This window comes from Cetorhinus maximus, chromosome 25, assembly GCF_964194155.1.
Source record: "Cetorhinus maximus chromosome 25, sCetMax3.hap1.1, whole genome shotgun sequence".
Classification (NCBI taxonomy): Eukaryota; Metazoa; Chordata; class Chondrichthyes; order Lamniformes; family Cetorhinidae; genus Cetorhinus; species Cetorhinus maximus.
Genome location: NC_135903.1, coordinates 9,167,146 through 9,190,287, shown reverse-complemented (window position 1 = coordinate 9,190,287; position 23,142 = coordinate 9,167,146). Strand labels below are relative to the sequence as shown.

The 23,142-nt window shown below is 44.6% G+C and overlaps 1 protein-coding gene across 10 annotated transcripts in view; it reads right to left on the bottom strand.

Moving 5' to 3' along the window:
* Positions 1 to 775: 775 nt before the first annotated feature.
* srcin1a (SRC kinase signaling inhibitor 1a) overlaps positions 776 to 23,142 on the bottom strand; it is a 382,976-nt gene continuing 360,609 nt past the window's right edge. For 5 of the 10 annotated variants that reach the window (XM_078529401.1, XM_078529402.1, XM_078529407.1 and 2 more), the window contains 4 exons: positions 19,764 to 19,841; positions 12,673 to 14,283; positions 9,080 to 9,248; positions 776 to 5,217 (listed from right to left, as the gene is read on the bottom strand). In XM_078529401.1, coding sequence (XP_078385527.1) covers positions 9,087 to 9,248; positions 12,673 to 14,283; positions 19,764 to 19,841 — 1,851 coding nt within the window. In that variant the 3' untranslated portion in view covers positions 776 to 5,217; positions 9,080 to 9,086. The remainder of the gene's footprint in view (positions 5,218 to 9,079; positions 9,249 to 12,672; positions 14,284 to 19,763; positions 19,842 to 23,142) is intronic. The other 5 variants (XM_078529409.1, XM_078529410.1, XM_078529403.1 and 2 more) reach the window with 4 other exon arrangements.

Sequence of the window (23,142 nt, the reverse complement as noted above, 5' to 3'; positions counted from 1 at the left end):
ACCCAGTGGGGTGGAAATTATGACTTCTCGAGAGCTGCCAGCCAATCAGAGGCTGGCAGCTGTCCATTTCAGGTAGCACCAGCAGAAGTGATGGTAGCAGCTGGCAATGCACCAACCAGGGACCCAGGGTGGGATGGAGGTTGCTGAAGAGGGGAGGGGAGTGGAGAGGGAGGTGGGATGGCTCTCAATGGGCACCTCTGTTCCTGAGGCCAAGTCCCTTGAACGAGCACTGATTGCCTGAGAACAAGGGACTCCCTCCCCCCACACCAACCCTCAACTTGGGAGCCTCCAAGCAAATCTAGGCCTTTGCCTTTTGGGCTCCCTGCATAGCCAACCCCCTAATAACTGCTGGCTAAATATCAGTGGCAGTGGAATGAGGGTATTCATTTCCAACTTAAGGGCCTCAATTAGTGGTGGGGCGAGAAAGCTGTCCACGAGCCTTCCTGCCACAGAACTAGGGCAGAGGCAGGTAGGAAGTGGGGACCCCAGCTGGCATCCTCCCACCCAATTAAATGCCTCCAGTCTCTCCACGGGGAGGCATTAAATTTCGCCCCTCGGAGTCTGACTTCCATTACTACTCAGCATGTCACATAGCAGTGATGAACGAGAAACACTTTCAGTGATCAAATAAGCTCACCCCACAAACTCTACTCCCTAGTGTACAGGGCAATGCAGGCTGTGGAAGTGAGGATCAAGGTGGGAACTGAAAGATACGTAAAGTGCTTTGCAACATTACTAGAATCAAGGCACACTAGGCATTGAGGGGAACTCAAAATACTTTTACAAAAATGCAATCCCTTTATTTCATCTCTTCACAGAAACCACATTAATTACAGATTGTCATGGCATCGACTTTCAGTACACATCTCACTACTCTACAAATGGAAGATCCCAGTTTACAAAAACTCTGTAGATATGTTCAATACAATGACTAATCACAGCTCTTACTGACCAAACAGTAAAGCCCCATGCACCAGAGAAAAAAAAATACACAGTCTAAACAAAAAATGTTCCTATTGTATCCAGATTTTCACAAATTTTTTATATTAAGATTCACGTACAGACACTAATCTAGATGCATCGTGCAATTTCTTAGCATATACATGCATAATTAGAACCCTTTATTATTTAAAAGCAGGAATAAAGTGAAGTTCATGTTTTATGATTACTGACACATCCTTCAGGAGACTATGAAAAATGTCACATTTATGTAAAAAAAATTAATGCATAAAAAGGCATTTTTTATTTTTTCACTTTTACAATTTGCTTAAATAGAACTTTTTTAAACGTTTTCTTCTAAACACACACATTTGATACATCCCGAAACAATCATTGCCTTTTAATCAATTTGGAAAAGACCAAAATCCAGAACAGACATTTCCAGCATATTCCGGTTTGAACCAAAAGTAATTCATTTTAAACAACAAATTTGAAGGTAATGTTTGGTGCTCTTGCACTTTATTGGCTGTAACTTTGTTGATTTATGTTAAGATTTGCATTTTTTCTGTGAGAGATGAGGTGATTATGTTCATTGTGAGAATGCTGAAATATATCATTACCAGCTGGTTTTTCACTGCCTTTGTGAATGATTAACTCAATCACTTTGAGCAAAATATTAACAGTTCTGTTTTCAAGATAATAAATATTCTGTTGGTGTGGGAGGGGGGCGTTGAGGGGTGAACATTTTGTGCCCATCGAAATGAGCAATGCCAATGCTGGGGAATGAAATACTTTATCCAGGTTTGCATCCAGCCTCAACATCAAATACCCTCAGTTATGTAGAGAGTGAGGCTTTACACCGTGTGTCAGTGGCTCAACTGGGTCTGTATTTCAGACTCCGCTGGTTGCTAGTCTGGAGCTTCTTGAGCTGAGAAATAAAACATTGACCAAAAGGACTTGCTAATATTCTGGATGAGAAAAGCAAATCTCCAGGGGAGGGATATTGATGAAATAAATCAATAGATAACTTCCACCAGGAAAGAGTTCATATGTTTCTGGTGTTTTTAAATGATGTGGGAGGGGGAAATAAAGGAGTTACATACATGGAAATGACCTCACAGCCTGTCCTTCTCCTGTGATAAGTTTTCCTTTTGTATTGGTCACAGAAAGCCAATTTCTCATGGTAACCATGTCCAGTCAAGATTGTTCAGCTCAACAATTTAATATCAAAAATGAAAACTATAGAAAATAAAAGTGCTTATTCCCCACACCCCTGCCAATTTCTAATATTTCTCCAGGAAGTCTTACTGGTTAATGTTTTAGAATCTGTATGTTATATACCATGTACTTATCTGATCAAAGTACATTTGGAATATAGATGCTTCATTCTGCCCTGGGACTTAGTGCCACTTTGTAGGGTGTTTGGTGAAGAAACTAAATATTTTAAGAAATGATGGGATATCTCCCTCTCTCACTGAACAAACTGGGTTCATATATGAAATGGTTTGAAATGTTGGATCTGATTTTAATCATTGTTCTTGGATGCCCTTGAGGCTTTATCTCTCCCTGGTTTGTGTACCTTTCACACACAAGGCTGAACACACTTTGAAGGGGGTCGACGCATGTCGAGTACCAAGACATTTTTGCATTAATTCCCATTTAGAAAGTGAGGGGAAAATGATTCTCCCTCATCAGCAGGACCTCATTATTACCACTCACAGGAACAGTAGGCGGTATGACTGACTGGAATATCCACAATTGTAAGCAGGTCAACAAATTTTGAAAAGAAGCACTCTGTCGATGCATTCAGCTAATTCTGCACCTTATGAAGTAGAGACCGAAGCCTTTCCATCAACAGCAAAGCAAACACCAGGACTCGAAAAACTACCCTCATTCGCCTGGTGCCAGACTTCATAAAACTTCTTAAGTAGTTTTTTTCTAAACAGAAAAATCTTTCACATCTCCCAGAGGAAGGGTTTTTACAGAATCAGTGAGGAATTAGAGCTCAGCCCCCAAATAAAGAGAAAGCTAGCCCCTGTGAGTTTGTACTATGGAAGTCCGGCTGAGTGGGCTCAATTATGAAGCAGGAATTCAACATGTCTAACTTCAGTATGCTATTTCAGAACCAAACTCTTCATCATGGGTCACATTCAAACATGAATAGTTGTTCGCAAAAGGAGTCGGATACAATTCACACAAACTGAATACAAAGTGTTAAAAGACTTCACTTAAAATGTAAAGAAACTTCTTGCAATTGCAAGTAATTGCTTTGTGAATACTATTCTTTGTACAAAAATTATTTAAGACAATATACAAAAAGAATAAGTGAATACATTGACTCTGCCAGTGATATATATACTCTGCAGTTCTAGATATTGATTTAACAGAAATAAATCATTCTTCATATTCTCTATTTTTCAAATCCTGTGCTTTCATATATATTGTTCCTTGTGGAGTTTATTTAATTTTACTTATCTAAGGTAAAGTTATCCAGTTCATGGTGTTTTACCCACTTTACAAGTGCAACCACTGAGAAGGACTGGACCTTACTGTGGGCTGGATCAGATCAGACACATCCGATACAAACTGTGTTTCAGAGCTGTACTGTGTTACACCAACTGAGTGAGTAATCAGGAGTGAGAAAGTGAGCAGAGAGAATGAGTGGGAAGCACGAGAAAGGAATAAGAAACACAGCAAGAGAGAAGGAATGGGTGAAAGACAGCAAAAGTATGGATGAGTGAGAGGATATGAGAGAAAAAATGACGGAATGATAATAAAGGAAAGTCTCACAATCACTTTTACACTCTACATAGCAGGGCTGAGCTTGATCAGAGTCAAGCTCTCATATTGGAATATTGTGCTCATCATTAATTTAGAAAATAAAACTTTTTAAAAATCATAATGTAAGTAAAAAGTGACCAGGAGCCACCTTTAAAATATAGAATGCAGACTGAGACTAAGGGCTGGGGATGGATCAGGTTCATTGCAACTTATTCATCCAATGGATGGGACAGTGCTGATACCCTAAACTCAACAGGATTGCGAGGCATTTGGTGCATTAAAATTAAAACTAAGGTGCATCAACACTAGAGGGAGCACATCTGAAGGGAAGATCTGCCCCTCCCTGCATTGCATAATGTAAATAGTCTGACATTCTGAGAAGCAATGGAAAGTTGAAGCTGCCAATTTTCCATACGGTTAAGATCACCAATTCCAGTAAAGAAAGGCAGAGAGCTGATTCGCAATGTACCACCCATTCACAGCAGCAATGGCCTTTCAGTGCTGACCAATACAATAAAGGTCATGGACATGAAGTACCCGGTAAAGTGTAAAAGGCTATTTAGAGACTAAGTTTAGAAAGAGTGGAACATGATGAGAATTATATTTGTTTAGTTTTCATTTTTTACAAAATATTTCATAATTTTCACATCTATTCTACTGTGATATATCTATAAATCACTTGTGCTGTTTCCACTATTAATAAACAAGCTAACACACTACAGCTCTGACACCAGCTGGCATTCTGGATCAAAGCAGGTGACTGATTAGCAGATGGAGATTGATGGCAGAAGCGTTGTAGCCCCTCGGTGCACATTCTCCGTGAATCAATCATCCTCTTCTCGCAGTCCCCTCGACTGGATTGGGTGCAAGGGAGGAGGAGGGAAGGAGAGAAGGAAATGGGAGGGGGGAATTGGAAAGGGGGGAAAAGGGGGCGGTGACTGCAGAGAAGATCGTGTTGCTTGAAGCCGGTGAAATGGAAGCTCTTTAAAGACTCCAAAGCCGCAGCGATTCAGCACAAAGGGCAGCAGCAGCAGAAGGAGCAAAGCAAGACATTTTGGAATGAAAGGGAGAGGGGATAATGATGGGAAAGTTCGCTGGATTTCACTATAGTCAATGACTGTGCACTGTACTAGCTGCAGGTGTGAAAACAAGCAACTAGCAGGGAGGCTGGCGATTGGCTAGGAGCGCTGTCCAGTTCTGGATAAGGGCAGGTTTTCAACACAGGTTGGTAAAGTCTTGGGACAACTGGCTGAAGCAGAAATGGGATCTATACCAGGATGTGGAGGCAGGACAAGGTCCTTAGCAGCAGCATCACAGAAGAAGAAACTTCTTTTATTACCCCCATCAGCAGTCTGAGGACCTCCACAGGTCTCGACGCAGATTTCAGGAGGCAAACAGTCTGGTCAGAGAGGCAAACCCTTGCCTTTGGCCCTTACAGCAGAAAAGTCCCATAATTATTACAGAACTTGAAGACTGAAGGGGTGAGCACTGGGCTTACTGGGCCAGGCAGAGAAAGTCCAAAACACAGAACAGAAAGGCAGCAAAGCAAAGCAGAAGTAGCAAGGAGAGGAGGGAAAGAGACAAGAAATTAACATTAGAATCTTCATACATTGAATACTCTTTATATTAGAGGTGATAATGATACATAAGAAATAACTGACTGAAGACAACAACTGAACAGGTACCATAAGAACAAAAGAAAGAGGAGCAGGAGTAGACCATGCATCCCCTCGAGCCTGCTTCACCATTCAATATGATCAAGGTTGATCTGCTTCAACTCCACTTTCCCGCCCACTCCCTATATCCCTCGATTCCCTGAGAGACCAGAAATCTGTCTATCCCAGCCTTGAACATATTCAACGATGGAGCATCCACAACCCTCTGGGGAGGCAATTCTAAAGATTCACAACCCTCTGAGTGAAGAAATTTCTGATCATCTGTCTTAAATGATCGACCCCTTATCCTGGGTCTGTGCCCCCATGTTTTATGTTCCCCGACCAGCAGAAACAATCTCTTAGCGTCTACCCTATCAAGCCCCTTCAGAAACTTGTATGTTTCAATGAGATCACCTTTCCTTGAAACTCAGTAGACAGTAGAGCCCCAATGTACTCAAGCTCTCATTGTAGGACAATCTTCTCATCCCAGGATCCAACCTAGTGAACCTTCACTGTACTGCCTCCTTGGCAATTATATCTTTCCTGAGATATGATCAAAACTGCTCACAGTACTCCTGGGCCAGAATTTTACAGGGCCTCAGGAAATGTGCTGGGAATCGGTGATGGTGAAAATTCAGGTGTAAAGGGGTAGTTTGGAAGGGTAGCCCAGCGGTATGTGGATCCTGCGCCATATGGGCAGACCACCCTGCGGGGGGCTTGGGTGAGGGGGGGCTTTCCTACCTGGGAAACATCGCCCTTTGCCCTCATCAAGCACTCCCCGAAACCTCACTGGAGCCTGTCTGACTGACCCTGACAAACCCAACCCCACTTACCTGGGTTCTAAGGCCTCCTCCATCATTGCTGCTCCTGCTTGGTTGCAGTCCCAGCAGTGGTCACTGCTCCCGGTGGCGCTGCTGGGATTGAAAAGCTTCTTGGGGCGAAGAGACCTCGTCCCTTAAAGATACAGGAGTCCCAACAGCAGGCAGTTAATTAAGATCGGGTAGGGGCTGGGGTGGGATTGCCCTCAGCTCTCCGGTTAGTGCACAGGGCCACCACTGTCTCATAAAATCCCAGCCCAGGTATGGTCTCATCAAAGTCCCATACAATTGTAGCAAACCTTCCTTATTCTTGTGCTCCAATCCCCTTGCAATAAAGGCCAACATGCCATTTGCCTTCCTAATTGCTTGCTACACCTACAGGCTAACTTTCTGTGTTCCTTGAAGCCTCTCTCTCTCTCTCAACATCAACCAGAGCCCTAACAGAATGGGACAGAACAGGAGGTGAGTCAAATACTCACTTGAGAGAGACAAAGAGGATCTGTATCTGAGGGGTGGGATTCGGAGGCAGGCAGTGACAGAGATTGGTCATAGTTAGGGTTGGCAACTCTGGTTGGACATATTCCTGGAGGCTTGATCAAGTGACATTCAATGATGTGACTTTCGATCAGGTGACATTTGCCCATGGTTTATGACATTTATTGCCTTAGACAAGTGCCCTGTGTATTTTACCTTGTATGTGAGCAATATACAATTGAGTTGTGTCGGCCTAGGGAACTGTACCAGCAAAAGTCAATGTGACTTTGCGAAGAAATGAGAGTCTGGGAGAGTGGGGAAGGATGTGGGGTGGGGTGAGAATGGAGGGAGGGCAGGGGAAAAGGAATATTATTCAGTGAGTGACATATTCACGTCAGTACAGGTTTATTCAGTGTTCATGTCTCCCCCAGAACTTTGCTTTGGTGCAAATTAAATCTCAGTGTTTAAGGGAATGTGATGGTCTGCATGCGGAAGGCAAACCATTTATTTTAAAGATGTATCAATACCCAAAATCTCATTGACTGCTTAAAAACTCTCCATTCTTGCCACAAGATGGCTGTCAAGTGCTGTGCTGTCATCTCATGGCAAGACCAATCTGATATTGCAGGAAGACAGATTTCATACAATCATAGAAGCTAGAAGCACAGATGGAGACCATTCAACCCATCATGCTTGTGCTGGCTCTTTGGTAGAGCTATCCAAATAGTTCCACTCTCCCACTCTTTCCCTGTAGCCCTGCAAATTTTTTCATCTTCAAGTATGTAACCAAGTTTCTACTGAAGCTGTTTCCATCGCCAAGGCAGCAGATTCCAGATCAGAACTGTATTAAAAATAATTTTGTCTCCCCTCTTTAGTAATTTTACTAAATCCCTGGCAATTTGCCAATTTTATTAATTGCTAATTTTTCATCTTTATCATTTATTCTTTCATGGGATGTGGGCATCACTGGCAAGGCCAGCATTTGTTGTTCATCCCTAATTATCCTTGAACTGAGTGGCTTGCTAGGCCATTTCAGAGGGCAGTTAAGAGTCAACTACATTGCTGTGGGTCTGGAGTCACATGTAGGCCAGACCAGGTAAGGATGGCAGATTTCCTTCCCTAAAAGGCATTAGTGAACCAGATGGGTTTTTACAACAATCAATGATAGCTGTCATCAAAGATTAGCTTTCTATCCCAACTGCCATGGTGGGATTTGAATCTGTATCCCAGAACATAATCCTGGCCCACTAGATTACTAGTCCAGTGACATTACCACTAGTTCTATTGGAAGAGCCATTCACTGGGAGTGGAGTGAGCTTCAACAACTGTCCCTGAAATTGCAAAGAAAATAAGTGATTTCCCTATAAACTGACAGTTCATTGAAAGTCTCCATCTCCTCAACACACAGCCATTTTACATTGCAGACTGGTGAACCAGCTATCCTAGCTGCCATTCTGCTCTAATTAACCTGTTTGTGCCACTTTTATCTTTAAACCCTGTGCCTGTCAGCCACTGATCTTAAAAGAAACAGCTCTGGATGTGACTGTTCCTGGACATGGTTTATAAGTTTGTGTTGCAGAATGGGGCAGTGGTTACTGCATGCTCTAGCCTGCTGAGACAATACAAGAGCACTCACTCACACCATCAAGTTTCCTGGTACGACCCGTGGGTACACACAGACCTGCATCAACCTGCAGTGGTCTGTGTGCAAGTGTTTATATGTATGGATATCTGTGTATATATACACATACACACACACGTTCTGGTATTTAGACTTGTGTATTTGACACCGATCTCGATATTGTCTGTCTGAGGGTGGTAGTAATGCAAAAATGGGCTCATAGTGAATTTGTGACCTGACTGACCACTCACCTAACTGACCCTTCTGCCCAAATGACTCTCCTCGCCTGACTGACCACCCACCCCACCCCACTAACCTCCACAATCCCTGAGGCCAATTTTCTTTTTCATTCCCTTCAGTGTAAAACTTTACATGGATCTCGGTGTAAAAGAGGCTCCTGAGCTCACAAAGGCAGTGACCAAGTTCAACTCCCGAGAGATCCAGGCCGCTATGCGCCTGCTACTGCCCGAGGAACTGGCCAAGCACGCCGTGTCGGAAGATACAAAGGTGGTGACCAAGTACACCAGCTCCAAGTAAAACTCGACAATGGACTGAAAAACATTCACCCTCTCCCCAAGTTTCTCTCCAGGCTCCAGTGCAGGGACCGCCGCAGTAAGCTTTGCTCCACGGGTGAAATGCGAGATGAGTCAGATTCTGCGTGTGCGTGAACAGAGAGTGAGGGAGAGAGTGTCAGGGAGGAGACCACGGAACACAGACTGGGCTGGTGCAGGAGTCGAGCAGCGGACAGGATAGTGACTTAACATTAAGACAGTTTTAGTTTAAATGCTCACTTGTTGTCTAGAAGTAAACTACCTGCTGACTGCCCTGTTGGCTCTGCAGTTTCAGATATTCTTCCCGCTGTTTGTTATGCTTCATTTTTTCGCTGCTGCCGTGCTGTTGCTTGAGTTTTGGAGCAGCTGGAATTGCAATCCTGCTCTGGGGTGAGGGACCACTCCCAGTCTGGGAACAGAGAGAGAGAGAGAGAGAGAGAAAGAGAAAGAACAGAATAAAAACAATCAGCAGTCTCACCTGACAGATTCAACACAGGGACTCCTTCATTCCCTCTCCCCCCACCCCAATCACCACTCCCCTGCCCCAACATCCCAGACCCCCCCTCCCCTGGCCTGACCTATCCCCCAATGCCAGAGATAAAGAAACACAAACCATACAAGCTGGGAGGGGGAGGGTGAGCATTTGTTATTCTGACTATTCCTGGTCCTATCCCCTGCCAGCAGGGAGCATGGATGTGGGACAAGGAATAATCCACTTTGTCCCCTTGACACCCATCCCCCGCCCCCCTTCCCCAATCCCTGGCTCCCCAACCTCCTTCCCGCATTCCCTACCTGCCCCTTCCCCTCCATTCCCCTTCCCCGTCTCCCTCATCCTCATCTCCTCAATTCCCTCCATCTCATCCCCCTTCCCTGTCTGCCCATCACCCCTGCCTCCCACCCAGTAAATCTTGGCCAAATCCCTCTGTGAGGGCAGGAGCCTTCCTCTTTCAGATGGTAATGAGCATGCTGTGCATTTCCAGCGTTTGCAGGTTTTTAAAAAATGTGTAAAATTAATATTTCAAACATTGATAGCATGATCATCTACAGATTTGCTGCTTGGTAATTGAAATGTAAAGATCAAAAGATGGTGCGTTCCCTGGATGGTTGAGTGGGTGACCAGCCTGCTTATGGTGGTACTGAGCAGGGCAGAGAGAATGCCTACTGTATCGGTGCTGAGTTTGATGATCTGGCTCTGGCTACGCATTAAAAATTAGCCCAATGAAACACCTCACAATTCTTTACCCAATCAATTCTTTTGAAGTGTAGTCACTGTTGTGATGTAGACAAACTTCACTCAAAGGGTTGTGATTCTTTGGAATACTCTACCCCAGAGGGTTGTGGATGCTTCATCGCTGAATACATTTAAGGCTAGGATAGAGAGATTTCTGGTTTCTCAGGGAATCAATGGATATGGGGAACAGGTGGGAAAATGGGGTTGAAGCCCAAGATCAACCACCATCATATTCAATGGCAGAGCATGCTTGATGGGCAATGTGGTTTACTGCTCCTATTTCTTGTGAACACAGAACTAATTTCTGCACAGCAAGATCCCACAAATGCCAGTGACGTGAATAACTGGCCAAGCGGTTAGCATCGACATGGTCTGAGGGAAGGATGTTGGGTGCAGCACACCAGGGAGAGCTCTACTGCTCTTCCAAATAGTGGACTTGGGTTATTAACATCCCACTGAACATACAAACAGGACTTTCAGTTAAATTACATCTGTACAACAGCACTTCTGATAATGCAATGGTCATCTAGGTCAGTGTCAGCCAAGTCTCAGTAGGTATTATTGAAGTCAACTGCTTGTTGGCTCAAGTAACTCTCCAGAGACCTCAGTACAACATTTAAACCCGCACTCTCAGTGCGGTACTAAGAGAGTGCTGCACTGCACTGTCGGAGATGATGTCTTTTGGATGACATGTTAAACTGAAGCCCCACTTACCCTCTCAGGCAGACATAAAAGATCCCATGGTACTATTTTGAAGAAGATTAGGGGAGCTTTCCCTGGTGTCCTGGCCAATATTTATTCCTCAGTCAACATAATTGTAGGAGCTTGCTCCACACAGATCGCCTGTCCTGCTTCCTACCTTGTAATGGTGACTACAGTTCAAAAGTGCTTCATTAGGACAACTGAGGTTATGGATGGTGCTACAGAAATGCAAGTTCTTTCTTTCTGCATTGGACTGTCATCTTAAATTATGGGCTCAGTTTGATAGTGGGACTCAAGCCCAGGGGAGGGTGAGGGTGAGGGGGCAAAAGCAACACATTGAGGGCACTACAATTACCCTAAAACCTCTTGAGATGGGGGAAGAGGATAAGACGGCTGATGCTGACACTATGGGATTGCAACTGGAAGTGAACATTTCCAGGTATTGGGAGAGAATAGGACCACAAGTCACCCATGGTCAAAACTTATACTGACTAGTAACTGTGAGACTTCATATCTGATCCAACAAGAGGGGGAGGAGAGAAAATAACAGAAAACTGCATGAACAGTGAGGTGGTCTCAATTCCTGCATGTAGTAAAGTGCTGATGTAGCAAGAGCAAGAGTAAAGAAAAATAAAATCCCCTCAGCCCACACAGAATATTAACATGATTCTGAAATAAATTGTTTCCAATATTCCTGGCAAAAAACATGCAAATGCTGGAATTAAAACGTTACATTTCCAGATACAGATCCAAAGAATTAAAAGAACCTAATCCCAAACTGGAGGAATGAATGAATCTTGTTTTTGATGCTGTACTGAGCACCAAGATATCACACAACTCACTATAACCAGGGATTAAGCACAGGATTATCTAGTTACTAACAAACTGCTATTCAAACAGCTATTTAACTGATTAACCTAATGTGCTGTTATCCCACTAGTAAAAGCCTCCACCAGCCTGTGAAGAGTAGGCTTTGAATGTCTCATTATTAATCCTTCAAAGACCAACAATGGTTCAGAAAATAATTTTACACCAAGACACATTTTCCCTTGATCAGAGGGTGTGGGTGCAGGGACAACGTCAGAATGACAAGCAGCAATTTCTCCCTTTTCATGACTTCATGAAGGCTGAATACAGACAACAGAGAGCAGCTGTCACAACCCATGTCTGCCTAGTGTCTCCGATGGTAGTTACACCTCGGGATTGCTTGGTCATGTTCGGTTTCTGCATCACTGAACTTGCCATGGATGTGACTTACTCTGCTGCAGTTTGTGTTCAGTGTTAAAGGGGCATTGCCTTCTGGATTTATTAGGATGAAGAACATAATCCAGATTGGCAATGACCTGTCATCTGCTATGATGTAAATGACATTGGTTCTTTTTTTCCTCCCCCGCCCCAAAAAAAGGGGTTTGGCAATTCTATCCCTCCCCGATGAAGACAATGCCCCTTTAAATTGCACAGCAAGATTAAACTACTAGACAAGATAAGATGAGAACGCAAGAATCAATGAAGAAATCTGAAAATTGCAATTCTAAAAGATTAACAGCATTCCCAAGAAGAGAAATTTGATCAGCTTTATAAGAACATCAGTAGAAGCAAACAGGTCCAGGCAGGTCTAGGATTATGAATGGAGTCAGTTTATCGACCATCTTTATTCAGGCTGAAGGAATCAGAAAGAAACTAAATCTAAATTGGAAAAAAATAGTAGCAAATCATTCAAGCTTCCCAGGCAGAGGCAGAGTTTAAGAAATAAGAGCAGTGCATCTGAACGTGATTCAATGCTAACTGAATGATTGCGTGGTGCAAACAGCCAGGAGAACACAGGAGAAGATGGGGCCATAGGGGAGGCCCAGGGAGAGCAGTGGGCAAAGTGTATAAGATAAAGAAATGAAAATGGAACCTTTGCATCTGCTGGCGACAGTTGGGGCTTTGGGAGGAGGGGCGGCTTAACTTTAGAACTTGGAGACATGCTCTTCTTCGAGGTTGAGGGTGCGAGAGATGGCTGGTCCATCAGGTGTGACACATCCTCTTCCTTTTCTACCACAATAGGTTGGTTAGATGCAGCGTAAATGCTGGGATCGTCCACCAGCTCCTCTCTCGTCTCGCAGATGTTGGGGGCACTTAAAAATTCTTTGGAAAATATAAAATCACTGCACGGATGTTGGCTGATTTGGGTGATGGTGGATTCCAATTCCCTGATTGTCTCCTCAAGACTATCCATTGTCTTGTAGGTGCTATTTTTGATTTCTTCCGTTCTGGCAAAAGCTGTGCTTGTGCTTTGTGTCTTCGATGACCTGCTCTTCTCGATCTGGTTAATCTGGTACTTCTTCACTTCTGTTTGTTTTTCACCAGTTACTTTGTCTATCTTTTCCTCCTCTTCGTAAACAACCACTTGCAAGGTTTTCCCTCCAGTTTTTGTTCCCGATTCGATGGCTTTTGACAACGCGTTCAATCGTTCTTTGGGAAGACGAATCTTAACATACGAGTTTCCATTTTTTAACTCTGCTCTCTCAGGAGATGTAACATTTGGAACAGAATGTAAGGGTTTCTCATCCGAAACTGTGTCATCATACTTCAGATCTCCTTCTAACTTATTCACAGGTGTGCAATCATTTGATTCGGAGTTGGAAGGCACATCAACTCCATCAGAAACAGAGGACATTGTCAAGGATTCTGCTTGCTGCTCAAATGGGATTGAAGAAGTTTGAGTTTCCTGATTGGAGACTTTATCTCCAATTACTGTTTGAAACTCTTCATCATACTCTTCGAATACAGTTGACAACCTCTTGTATGCTGTTTTGATGTCCATGGGTTCTTCAAATATGATCACAACTGGCTTCTCGTCCAAGGAGACAATCAGGCCATTCCCCTCACCTTGAGCTCGGATTGGATCCAGAGGCAGGAGACCTTCCGACTTTTCTTCCTTGTCTGAAGAAACATTCCAGGTTTGAATATCCTCACCTTTCTCACTCACCATTTCCTGAACTTCTCTTCTGGATAAAGCTTGAATCTGGTTTTCTGTTATCATAAAAGCCACATTTTCTTCAGCATCACCAATGCAGGATGCTTCCTCAATGCGATTGATGGAAAGCTCTGATTCAGGTTGTAGAGAGATTTCCAGGTGCTTTTCTTGGATTTCTTTTGCCTCCAAGTTTTCCTGGTCTGGGGAAGGGGATTCGGATCTTGTCTGGTCTGATTGTGCCAGGGCAGCTTCAAGAAACATGAACTCTTCCAACACTATTGCAGACGGCACAAACTGCATCCAAGTCTCGGAACTGGACAGTGCCTGTTGACTCCACGTAGGAAGAGAGGCCAGACCCCTTCTGGCTGTGTCTCTGCCCTCTACTGTTCTGTCAGCTGTCTCTTCATGTGTGTTAGTTGGTGCTGTTTCTTCAGCAGCCTCAGACCCCATCATTTCATAAACAATAGGAGTACAGGAACCAGATGTCAACTCAGTCAACACAATCTGAGGGAGCTGGGATAGGCTTGGGGAACTCGGGACGTCTATTTCCTACAGATGCAGACGTGGATAACATAAGGAAATAAATGAATAATTAGTTAGCAGCAATTACCCCGAGTCTCTGCACTCCAAATTCTGACTCACAGCTGAGGTAATATACAGTGCTAGCTCCATTATCAACCTTATTGGAAGGGACCTCAATGATGGTTAATGGAAGTTTGCAGATAACCAAAAACCTCCAAATACTAATCATAAAAATCTGGTACAACAATACACTAAGAATAAAGACTTAAACAGCACAAAATAAAGAAAATCCAATATTTCTTGGGCTGTGGGGTTAATTGTGTTAATGTGCGGATCAGTGAGACAGTAGGCAGAATTTAATAGCCCATCGCGGCAAGCCATTCAAAAGTCCATTGACTTCGGTGCGACCAGAAAATCCCGCTGGCGTAAAATTCTGCCCAATATCTTAGAAAACACTTTGTTCTGCAACAATTCCAATGGATAATCAGGAAGGCAGATAAATCAGCTGCCATTGTAGCAGACAGTAATTTGGTGTTTAGTTTTACCTTGTTTGAATCTTGCTCTTATCTTGAATGTAAAATTTCCTGGTGGAAAATGGCCTGGTGAGAATGTTGAGCTGATCACAAGTTAAGTCTGACAGCGAGGAATGGGTGGATTGGACATTGGTACGGGGAATGGAAGGTAAGTCAAATATCACGCCGGTGGGGGGGGGGGGGGGTTGTTGTCGGTTCAGCTGAGAGTGGGTAGGCGGTTTCTATACACGTTACTGTCCCTCCTGACCCACAAGCAGTGCTCTAAAGGCACTTAAACTGATAGATTGAGCCTTCATATCTCCCTTCACTGATGGGTTTCCTTGAGGATCATGAAACTTAGCCTGCGGGTGTTAAAAACTAAACTTACTTACTAATACTTACCTCTGTTCAAACCAGAAATTGAAGGTTGGGTTATTTATTTTAAACCTCTCCCAAATGCCTTCCCACAGCTGTCCTGTGGGGGTAAGATACTCACCTCTCTCCCAGCCTCTGCTATGCTCTATTCTGCGATCTCTGTGCTCCTCAAATTCTGGCCTCCATTTCTCCATCACTGGTGGCCGTACTTTCAGCTGTCTAGATCATAAACTCTGAAATTCCCTCTTCTAATCCTCTCCAACTCTCTTCCTGTCTTTCTCCTCCTGTAAGATGTTTCTTAAGCCTAGCTGTTTGATCAAGTTTTTGGCCATCTGCTCTGTACATCTTTATATCACTTGGTGTCAAATTTTGCTCCTTAAAGCAACCTGAGATGCTTTACTACATTAAAGGTGCTATATAAATGCAAATTGTTATTGTGTGATAATTTCCCTATAGATTCTAAATGGTTGCCTTTGCTTCTTTATTGCTTATTTGGAAGTGTAATAGAAACTTGCATTAGTGTGTGATGTCAAAAGATTTTAAGGATGGTTTTAGTGTTTCTCTTGTGGCGTTGCTCCTGGTGACCTAGGTAATAAAAGTGGGTGTTACCAGCTAAGTGTGATGCAGGATATATTACAGGAAGGTAATTGTGACTCTTATAGGAAGGGCAACACATTCATGATATGACAGGTGCAAACAAATAAAACCAGGTGAAATTAAATTGACTAGAGGTAATGTGTTTAATGGAGATTGAGCTGAATGGAATGGAGAGTGTGAAGAATTGTTGAAATGATTTTGAATTATTAAAGTGAAGAAATCAAATTGGTTTATACCATTCCAATGATCTGAGTTCATTGTCAAGTAAATGACAGGGTTAGAATTAATTCACTGATTTGAAGCCATTCTTATTCACCACCAGGAGACAGAAGAAATTCTGATGGGAGAACATCTCGCAATCCAGTGATTTTTAAATCTGGTTCATGCAGTGTGTGAGATGATAGAAGAGAACCATTTGTTTCTGAAGCTTATCCTGTTTCCAGTGCCTTTTGGACAGAGGTAGCAATCTGAAATAACATTTGCTATATTTAAAAAAAAGACATGCTCTCGCCCAAAGCAGTTGCACTTAATGCATGTTTGCACCAGTTATACCTGAAACAGGTCCTACCAGTTCATTCCCCACAAACACACATACACACAAATGCACCAATCCTGTAGTATATTGCAAGATCTGAACATTTTGTTATACTGCCCTCTCTGTTGTGGAGGTATAAATAAAGTTAGTTCAATAATGACAATAATGACTTTTAATAGAGGTTTCACCAGTTCCTCTCTCAGCCCTGTGCTCACTGACATACATCAGCTCCTGCTCCGGAAATGTCTTGATTTTGAAATTCTCATTCTTGTTTTCAAATCCTTCCATTGCCTCACCACCACCCTCCCCCCATTTCTGTAAAGTCCTCCAGCCCCACAAACCTGCAGTTGAGCAGTGTTACTGTAATACACAACCAATCCATGCCTTAAACTCATGTACCAATGCCCAAACACCTCCAACAATCGATACCCCAAATATTTCCGCCCATCCATGCCACATCCACATCTACCCATTCAGGGCCAAAGTAGCTCAGCCACGTCATACCTGGAATTGGAAAACAAAAACAGAATTACCTGGAAAAACTCAGCAGGTCTGGCAGCATCGGTGGAGAAGAAATCAGTTAACGTTTCGAGTCTTCATGACCCTTCGGCAGAACTGAGTATAGTTAGGAGAAAGGTGAAATATAAGCTGGTCTAAGGTGGGGGGGCGGGGGGAGAGAGAAGTTGAGGGTAGGGTGATTGTGGGGATAAGCAAGCAGTGATAGGAGCAGATAATCAAAAGATGTCACAGACAAAAGGATCAAAGAGGTGTTGAAGGTGGTGATATTATCTAAGAAAAGTGCTAATTAAGAATGGAAGGCAAGATACTCAAGGTACAGCTCTAGAGGGGTGGGGGTGGAAAGGGTGCACTCCGTTCTCTCAGGTCCAACCCCAACATTGTCATCAAACCCGCTGACAAGGGTGGTACTGTTGTTGTCTGGCGCATTGACCTCTACCTCGTGGAGGCTGAGCGTCAACTCGCAGACACTTCCTCCTACCTCTCCCTGGACCATGACCCCACCACAGAACATCAAGCCATTGTTTCCAGGACTGTCACTGACCTCATCTCCTCTGGAGATCTTCCTCCCACAGCTTCCAACTTGATAGTCGCCCAACCTCGGACGGCCCGCTTCTACTTCCTACCCAAAATCCACAAACAGAACTGTCCTGGCAGACCGATCGTGTCAGCCTGTTCCTGCCCCACGGAACTCATTTCTCGTTATCTTGACTCCCTTCTCTCTCCCCTTGTCCAGTCCCTTCCCACCTACATCCGTGATTCCTCTGACACCTTACGTCACATCAACAATTTCCAGTTCCCTGGCCCCAACCGCTTCCTCTTCAACATGGATGTCCAATCCCTCTACACCTCCATCCCCCACCAGGATGGTCTGAGGGCCCTTAGCTTCTTCCTTGAACAGAGGCCCCAACAATCCCCATCCACCACTACTCTCCTCCGTCTGGCTGAACTTGTTCTCACACTGAACAATTTCTCCTTTAACTCCTCTCACTTCCTCCAAATAAAAGGTGTGGCTATGGGTACCCGCATGGGCCCCAGCTATGCCTGTCTCTTTATGGGGTATGTGGAACATTCCTTGTTCCAGTCCTACTCCGGCCCCCTCCCACAACTCTTTCTCCGGTACATCGATGATTACTTCGGTGCTGCTTCATGCTCTCGTCGGGACCTGGAAAAATTTATTAATTTTGCTTCCAATCTCCACTCCTCCATCATTTTCACATGGTCCATCTCTGACACTTCTCTTCCCTTCCTTGACCTCTCTGTCTCAATTTCTGATGATAGACTCTCCACCAATATCCATTACAAGCCTACCGACTCCCACAGCTACCTCGACTACAGCTCCTCACACCCCGCTTCCTGTAAGGACTCCATCCCATTCTCTCAGTTCCTTCGCCTCTGTCGCATCTGTTCTGATGGCGCTACCTTCAAAAACAGCTCCTCTGACATGTCCTCCTTCTTCCTTAACCGAGGTTTTCCACCCACGGTCGTTGACAGGGCCCTCAACCGTGTCCGGCCCATATCCCGCGCATCCGCCCTCACGCCTTCTCCTCCTTCCCAGAAACATGATAGGGTCCCCCTTGTCCTCACTTATCACCCCACCAGCCTCCGCATTCAAAGGATCATCCTCCGCCATTTCCGCCAACTCCAGCATGATGCCACCACCAAACACATCTTCCCTTCACCCCCCCCCGGCGGCATTCCGTAGGGATCGTTCCCTCCGGGACACCCTGGTCCACTCCTCCATCACCCCCTACTCCTCAACCCCCACCTATGGCACCTCCCCATGCCCACGCAGAAGATGCAACACCTGCCCCTTCACTTCCTCTCTCCTCACCGTCCAAGGGCCCAAACACTCCTTTCAAGTGAAGCAGCATTTCACTTGCATTTCCCCTAACTTAGTCTACTGCATTCGTTGCCCCCAATGCGGTTTCCTCTACATTGGAGAGACCAAACGCAAACTGGGCGACCGCTTTGCAGAACACCTGCGGTCTGTCCGCAAGAAAGACCCAAACCTCCCTGTCGCTTGCCCTTTTAACACTCCACCCTGTTCTCTTGCCCACATGTCTGTCCTTGGTTTGCTGCATTGTTCCAGTGAAGCCCAACGCAAACTGGAGGAACAGCATCTCATCTTCCGACTAGGCACTTTACAGCCTTCCGGGCTGAATATTGAATTCAACAACTTTAGATCTTAAACTCCCCCTCCCCCCCTCCCCACCCCGTTTCTCCCCCCTCCCGTTTTTTTTCAATAATTTATATAGATTCTTCTTTTCCCACCTATTTCCATTATTTTTAAATCTAAAACTTTGTTAGTCTTTCCACCCCACCCCCACTAGAGCTGTACCTTGAGTATCCTGCCTTCCATTCTTAATTAGCACTTTTCTTAGATAATATCACCACCTTCAACACCTCTTTGATCCTTTTGTCTGTGACATCTTTTGATTATCTGCTCCTATCACTGCTTGCTTATCCCCACAATCACCCTACCCTCAACTTCTCTCTCCCCCCACCCCCCCACCTTAGACCAGCTTATATTTCACCTTTCTCCTAACTATACTCAGTTCTGCCGAAGGGTCATGAGGACTCGAAACGTTAACTGATTTCTTCTCCACCGATGCTGCCAGACCTGCTGAGTTTTTCCAGGTAATTCTGTTTTTGTTTTGGATTTCCAGCATCCACAGTAGCTTTTAGCTTTTTGTTTTTATACCTGGAATTGGTCCTGTCTGGTCCATATGCACAGCATTCTTTGAAAATAATGTTCCGTGATCACAGAATGCATTTCTGTTGTCCAGTTTTCACTTTCTCAGGTAGCCTGTACCCAAAATTGCCCGCGTTCTATTCTCTTCTGTTACAGTGTCAGCCATACTTAAAAATCAACCATTTCATCGCCAGTGTGAAGATTGCTGGCTTCCTGCCCCTAAGCCAATTCGGTTGGGAAAATTTCTCACATATTTCTAAGCTCCCTCATTACTTACCAACACAGTGCCCGGGTTAACAGGAAGGATATTCTCCGAGACCCCCGACTCTTCAGCATTTGGGATGCCATCTGAATTCTGACGGGACACGTTTACAGGATTATTGGATTGGCTTAACACTGAATGTCCGCAGGCTGTGAGAGGAATCACAGTTAAGCCTGAGCACACACACACACTCTAGGAGGCTACACTGGATAATAATCAGCAGCAGATTCCAGGATGATTCATTCCCTCCTGGTTGAGGTGATGAGACCAATTGTGACCCCATTTCTGGTCCAGAGTTTAGGACAGACTGATTATTTATTCTGGGACTCTCTTGTTCTATAGGGATCAGACAGTGAACTTTACAACTGAGGAGAGGAGGGGACATCTCAATTATTTTTTAACCTGGAGGGATGCAATTTTCTTCCCCGAGTTTGAGGAGTTGTTCACTGTTTCCTTTATTTCAGGTTTCACCATTTCCCCTCTCAGCCCTGTGCTCGCGCACGTCAGCTCCTGCTCCGGAAATGCCTTGAATCTCATTGTTGTTTTCAAATCCTTCCACTGCCTCACCACCCATCCCTCCGCCCACTTCTGTGAAGTCCTCCAGCCCCACAAGCATCTGAGATATCAGTACTCCTTCAATTCTGGATTCTTGTGCATCCTCGGTTTCCATTGCCTAGATTCTAAGCTTTAGAATTCCCAATGTAAACCTCGTAGTCTCTCTCTCCTCTGTCAAAGATTGCTCCTTCAAACCTACCTCATTGACCAAGCTTTCATCATCTGCCTTAGCATCTCTTTATGTGGCTTGATGTCAAATTCTGTTTGATAACACTCCTGAGAGGCACCATGAGGCATTTTACTACATTAAGGTGCTAAATAAATGCAAGTTGTTGTTGTGAGGGGGCAACAATCAACAAAGTGCCACTATTCTGCTCACATCCCTCTGTAGAAACATTTATCTCAGCTTGACTCACACCAAGGGGGCACCTGTCATCTTACACACTTTCCGATGTGTATGTGCTCAGATATGCATTTTGCACACAGATTGATGCAGTAAATGGTCACACTGGCAAGCTGTGAGTGAAGGATATGTTCTTACTTAAATACGTTTGTGGAAATGAAGTGAGATAAAACTATCTTGTTTTCAATCAATTATTCATTAACAAACACACCCGACAACACCAGATGCTTTATGATTTTCTGAAAATAACAGTAAATCCTTAAAAAGGTTCTTTAAGGTTCAGTATTTTAGATGGAGTGAATATTGACACCACTATATTCTCCAATGAGATGGAGGCAAGGGTGGGTCTTGGGTGTTTAATTCACAATCCAAACTCATGACCGAAACTACAGCAAAGTCTCCCGAAAACAGCAGGATTATTTCTCCAGCAGTGTGTGGAAGACAGTTACATACAAATCCCAGTCAGTTGCAGCAGTGCAGTCCCTGGGTGTAATTTACAAGGGGAATTTCTCAATCATCTCCATTCTAGTTGACAGGACATGTGGTATCACTGGGCTGAATTAAATGCCAGTGACAGGGGCCCTGAAGGCAGGCTGGAAAGCCATTTCCAAGAGCCCCAGTGCAATTCTATGCCCATCAGGAAATTAACTGCCTGATGTCGGGTTTCCCATCCTTTAAAGATGGAGATCCCACCTCCAAAAGCTGCTGGCCAATCAAAGGGCTGGCAGCTCTTCCAGTCCTAGCAGTGTCACTGAGGATGGAGGCTACTGCTGGTACTGCAGCTGCCAGTAGCAGCCACAAAGGAGTGGGCCCCCGAATGGAGGTGACTGGGGTCGGGCTTCTGGGTCCAGTTGGGCAGTCTCCCAGCAAGGCGGGGTAATTCATGAGGACAAGGGGGTGTTCCCATGGGGCAGCCCTTGCCACCAAGGAGGTTCTCTGTGGGCCACAGGGTGTCTGATCAGGAGGATTCCCACACCACAGTCCTTTCAGAGACTGCAAAGTGGCCACCAGCTTTCACTGGGTTTTCTCCCAATGTGGCAGATAGAGCCTCCGGTACTGGCAGAATGCTACTTAATTGGCCACTTAGGGGCCTAAATTGGCCTCTGGGTGGGAAGGCTGTGCCCCTGAGTGAACTGGACAGAGTTGGGCAGGTGACGCGAACTCCACTCCTGCCTACCCTCCTGATTCTATGCTCTCCCCTGCCACCCAGCACTCTCCTGTAGGCTGGGTGAAATTCTGTCCACTATCTGCAGCTGATTTTGAAAGCTCCCTCCCCAAGGTTTGCAGGTGTCAATCACAATGACACTCTCAGCCCTGCAGTTAGTCACATCTGCATTGTTACTGGCTCACGAACAACCATCCCTCAATTTCCCCCCTCCTCCCCTCGAGAAGATTGATCTCTACTCAGCCCCTCCCTGCTTGCCGTGGCGTCAGGGCCATTGGTAGGTGCCCCAATCCCATCATTCTGTGGCACCACCAATTGATGGTCTATCCCCTATCCCTGATTACAAGATTGGATGATTCAGTCTATCAAGAAAAATTGAAAAAGGCTTCCTTGATCAAAGTGAAGACCTGGTATTACTGATATCATAAATTAGACTGCATTTCTCTTAGCAACAAACATAATTTGAACCATGTTACATAACTTTAGTCCCACTGAAGCCTAACTGGAAGTGCTCTTAATTCTAAGCAAAGAAACTGCAGAGTAACCCCAAAAGTTATTAACAGTTGTTAAGGTGTGGACAGAACACATTTTGAAAAAGGGAGAACAGGTTAGTGCCAGAGCCTTAGGTATAAAGGAAAGGGTTGGTGAAGATTGTTGGATGTAATTAAAAGGCAGCAGAAGTACAGTCAGAAAGGGCAGGGTGCTGGGAAGTATCTCCAAAAGCATTCCATTTGGCATGTTGTTGGCGTGGGAACGTGTGGCATACTGGCATGGCAACATGCTGTGCCATCAAGCAGTAAGGCTCATGCCCCTCCAAGTTTGACACAGTGGGCTTCAATTGTCCATCAGTTCGTTAGGCGGACAGGAACGTCAGATGAAGGGAAGGAAAATGGAAAGGTTGGGTTAGTGTTGTGCAGGTCTAATGGTCAGTTAGATAGCACCATTAACTGACCCTTGGCACCAGGGTGCTCACCTGCTCTACTGGGTCTCGGAATAATATTGACTTAACAAGGAACAGAGCCAGGGAAAGGGGCAATAAAAATAAATGAACAACAAAGTATTCCTGGGATCTGTTGGCCAAAGAGTTGTTTTTTATAAAGTTCTGAACTAGAATGTTTTGTCACAGAACTGTTGCTTGTTAATCTCTTTCAATACAAGATAATTTGATACCAAAGTTGATCCACCATGGCGAAACTAGACACACAATTCCTTCCTAAACAGCAGAACTGATGATTGAGAATCTAGCCAGTCAAAAGGTGGGGGGTTATTAT